Consider the following 3,632-nt stretch of genomic DNA (forward strand, 5'->3'; position numbering starts at 1 on the left):
CATGATTGGGACTTGAGAACCGGTCGTAAAAGGCATGCTTTTCGACATTCGTCGGCCGCGTGTTCGTGGGATGTTATATAACATAGGACAGGAAATCCTCTCCACGGTTGCGCCTGTCTGTTTTGGCGACATGCTGTTTGGCCGGGTTAGGGTCTGACAATGCGCCCGGCGACTGACGGGCAGTCCGACATACCCAATCGTCTCCGAATCACGGGAATAAATACGTCACGCGCCGCTATCGACAATGTCACTAACAGGTTCTCGGGACGCCTGGCCGCGTCCGAATCATTCCTGTAGGCGTACACATGTCGCGGCGCGGGTCCGCTGGCGTCAGCCGCGGTTCCCGTCGAGAACGGCTGTCTGCAACATCGCCGGGCGTGTCGGGCACGGGTAGCACGCCGTTCCGGCCCCGGGGGGGGGGCTGGTCCGCTGCCACTCACGGCTCCGATCCGTGAGGCAATGACGTGAGCGTCAGAGGCCCCGCCGGAGGGGACGCGCGTCTGCCGCCGCCGGCCGACACCACGCGCGTCCTCCGCCGCGCGCGAGGCATGGGGATTCGAGCTGGTGCGAGCTAGCCACGGATTCCTTGTCCGATCCGCCTGCACGTCAAAACTAGCTTCCTATCTGATGCGCTCGCTGTTTGCTTTTTACCTGTTCGTGACTATTCCGCCCGAGAATGTTCGCTGTCGGGACACGTTTTTGGTAAGCCCTACGCTGGATGCAAGTTTTGACCTTTGGAGTCAGCTAGTAGAGTTCGTTCGACTCATGACGTGCGGCAGGCACCAGAGGGAGGCTCATGACGTGCGGCAGACACCAGAGGGAGGCTCATGACGTGCGGCAGACACCAGAGGGAGGCTCATGACGTGCGGCAGACATCAGAGGGAGACTCATGGCGTGCGGCAGACACCAGAGGGAGACTCATGACGTGCAGCATACACCAGAGGGAGACTCATGACGTGCGGCAGACATCAGAGGGAGACTCATGACGTGCGGCAGACACCAGAGGGAGACTCATGACGTGCGGCAGACACCAGGGGAGACTCATGACGTGCGGCAGACACCAGAGGGAGATTCGCAACGTGTGGTAAACACCAGGGGGATGCTCATGACGCATGGGAGACACTAGAGGGAGATCCATGACGTGCGGTGGACGCCAGGGGGAAACTCATGATCTGCGGTAGACACCAGAGGTAGACTCATGACGTGCGGTAGACACTAGAGGGAGGCTCATGACGTGCTGTAGACACCGGAGGCAGACTCATGACGTGCGGTAGACACTAGAGGGAGGCTCATGACGTGCGGTAGACACCAGAGGGAGGCTCATGACGTGCGGCAGACATCAGAGGGAGGCTCATGGCGTGCGGTAGAAACCAGAGGGAGGCTCATGACGTGCGGCAGACACCAGAGGGAGGCTCATGACGTGCGGCAGACACCAGAGACAGACTCATGACGTGCGGTAGACACTAGAGGGAGGCTCATGACGTGCTGTAGACACCGGAGGCAGACTCATGACGTGCGGTAGACACTAGAGGGAGGCTCATGACGTGCGGTAGACACCAGAGGGAGGCTCATGACGTGCGGTAGACACTAGAGGGAGGCTCATGACGTGCGGCAGACACCAGAGGGGGGCTCATGACGTGCGGTAGAAACCAGAGAGAGGCTCATGACGTGCGGCAGACACCAGAGGGAGGCTCATGACGTGCGGTAGACACCAGAGACAGACTCATGACGTGCGGTAGACACCAGAGGGAGGTTCAGGACGTGCGGTAGTCACCAGAGGCAGACTCGTGACGCGCGGTATACACGAGAGGGAGACTCGTGACGTACGGTAGACATCAGAGGGAGACACGCGTGGCAGGTGCAATCTGAGCTCTGGCGCGCACCGAGAAACTGGCGTGAGGTGAGCAGCGTTCAAACGCAAAGCTGAACAGAAAAAAATCACTCGGAATGAAGGAAGTGAACAGCGCTGTACTTTTGCAACATAAGTTGGGAAAGCGCCCGAAAAAATAGTGCAATATGTCCAAAAAATGAACTAAAATGCAGGCTCCCCACCGCATTTGGCTCACCTTTCTATTTAGATTTGGGGAAAGGATAGGGAACTACAGTACAGAGCTAAATACAACACTGCGCCTGAGGGCCAGCAGCCAGCAGGCGACCCGCGAGAAGCAGCCTTATACGGCAGCCTGGTCATGGCACCAGGCCGCCGCTGTACCCCTTGGTCCTTGTCTTGGCGCCAGGCCGCCGCTGTACCCCTTGGTCCTTGTTTTGGCGCCAGGCCGCCGCTGTACCCCTTGGTCCTTGTCTTGGCGCCAGGCCGCCGCTGTACCCCTTGGTCCTTGTCTTGGCGCCAGGCCGCCGTTGTACCCCTTGGTCCTTGCCTTGGCGCCAGGCCGCCGCTGCACCCCTTGGTCGACGTGACTCCGGCGTGACCTGCAGGGCTGGGAGCCGAGAACCGAAGTGCTGAGTGAAGCATCTTTGGTTTTACACATGCTCACACCGGCTGTGCTTAAGCTGCGCCGCTGCGGCGGAGATGGGCGATTGCGACGCTCCGTCTATGCGGCACATGTGAACCTCTTGATTATCGGGAAACTGTGATGGCTGAGAGCCCTCCATCACCTCCTCCGACAGGCTCTTCTCCCTGAAGCGTTGCGAGCGGTGCCACGGCGGCATCTCTTCCAACGAGTTGGTGATGCGGGCCCGCGACTACGTCTACCACATCCACTGCTTCACCTGCGTCACCTGCAACGTGCCGCTCTCCAAGGGTGACCAGGTGAGGCTTCGCCCCGTCCGTCCGCCGGCCTCGGCGAGACAGCGTTGCTGGGCCTGAGGACGTGTTCAGCCGGCCATGCTCTCTAGATCGACACACGCCTGACGCGCGGTTTGCGACGCGTCAGATGGCATCTTGACGGATTCAAAAACTGGATTTTCCAAAGCCTTGGGACTTGGGCTGTTTGGGCACAGATGCATTTTTTTCTTATGCGATCAGTGCGTCAAGACTGAAATGCCACGTGTCTGACATCAACCAGGCTCTTACAATATTTAAGTTGCACAGCAAAAAATGAAGTGAGTAGTAGGCCAACCATCTTTATGTCATAGAAAAATATAGTCTGCCCAAGCTACGTTTTCAAAACGGTCCATGCGATTCTTTATGCGTGTTATTTTTTTAGCGCGTGCCGCCACATGCGTTCTTTTATGAGTTCCAAAGCCCACACCTGTACTGAGCACCTCTCAGTTCGTCTCCGCATGGGCAGAGTCACCTGCCGCGGCCGCAGCCTGGCGCGGCAGGTGAGACATCTGCCGCGAGACGCGTCAGCAGCTGACAGTCCCAGATCTGGCCGACAGATCTGCTCCCGACAGCTGGCAGAATTCCGCCGTGAGGTGTCACTCGAACACGGGCCGACTGCAATCTCCTGACGGGGGGGGGGGGGGGAGGCAGGCGACACCGGCCAATGCTGTCCGTCCGCACAATGGACGGGATGGTGTTGCGCCAGTGGAAACAAGTGTCGGTGGTGCCAACACTGTGTGCTGTGTCTAGGAGTGTGTGACCCCAGCTCGCGACACAAAAAGATAGAGAAGCGCCGTGGCCGCAACAGAGGCCTGTTTCTACCCGCTTCCATCCTTGTTGACCCAAC

General features: G+C 58.9%; 1 protein-coding gene across 1 annotated transcript in view; it reads left to right on the forward strand.

Annotated features, from left to right (window-relative positions):
• The first annotated feature begins 459 nt into the window (after positions 1-459).
• LOC119103016 (LIM/homeobox protein Lhx9) overlaps positions 460-3,632 on the forward strand; it is a 21,347-nt gene continuing 18,174 nt past the window's right edge. Inside the window, exons 1-2 of the mRNA XM_037226466.1 lie at positions 460-464; positions 2,629-2,762. Of these exons, the coding sequence (XP_037082361.1) occupies positions 460-464; positions 2,629-2,762 (139 nt within the window). The remainder of the gene's footprint in view (positions 465-2,628; positions 2,763-3,632) is intronic.

The sequence above is a fragment of the Pollicipes pollicipes genome, unplaced genomic scaffold (genome assembly GCF_011947565.3).
Source record: "Pollicipes pollicipes isolate AB1234 unplaced genomic scaffold, Ppol_2.1 Scaffold_5724;HRSCAF=6776_pilon_pilon_pilon, whole genome shotgun sequence".
Taxonomy (NCBI): Eukaryota; Metazoa; Arthropoda; class Thecostraca; order Pollicipedomorpha; family Pollicipedidae; genus Pollicipes; species Pollicipes pollicipes.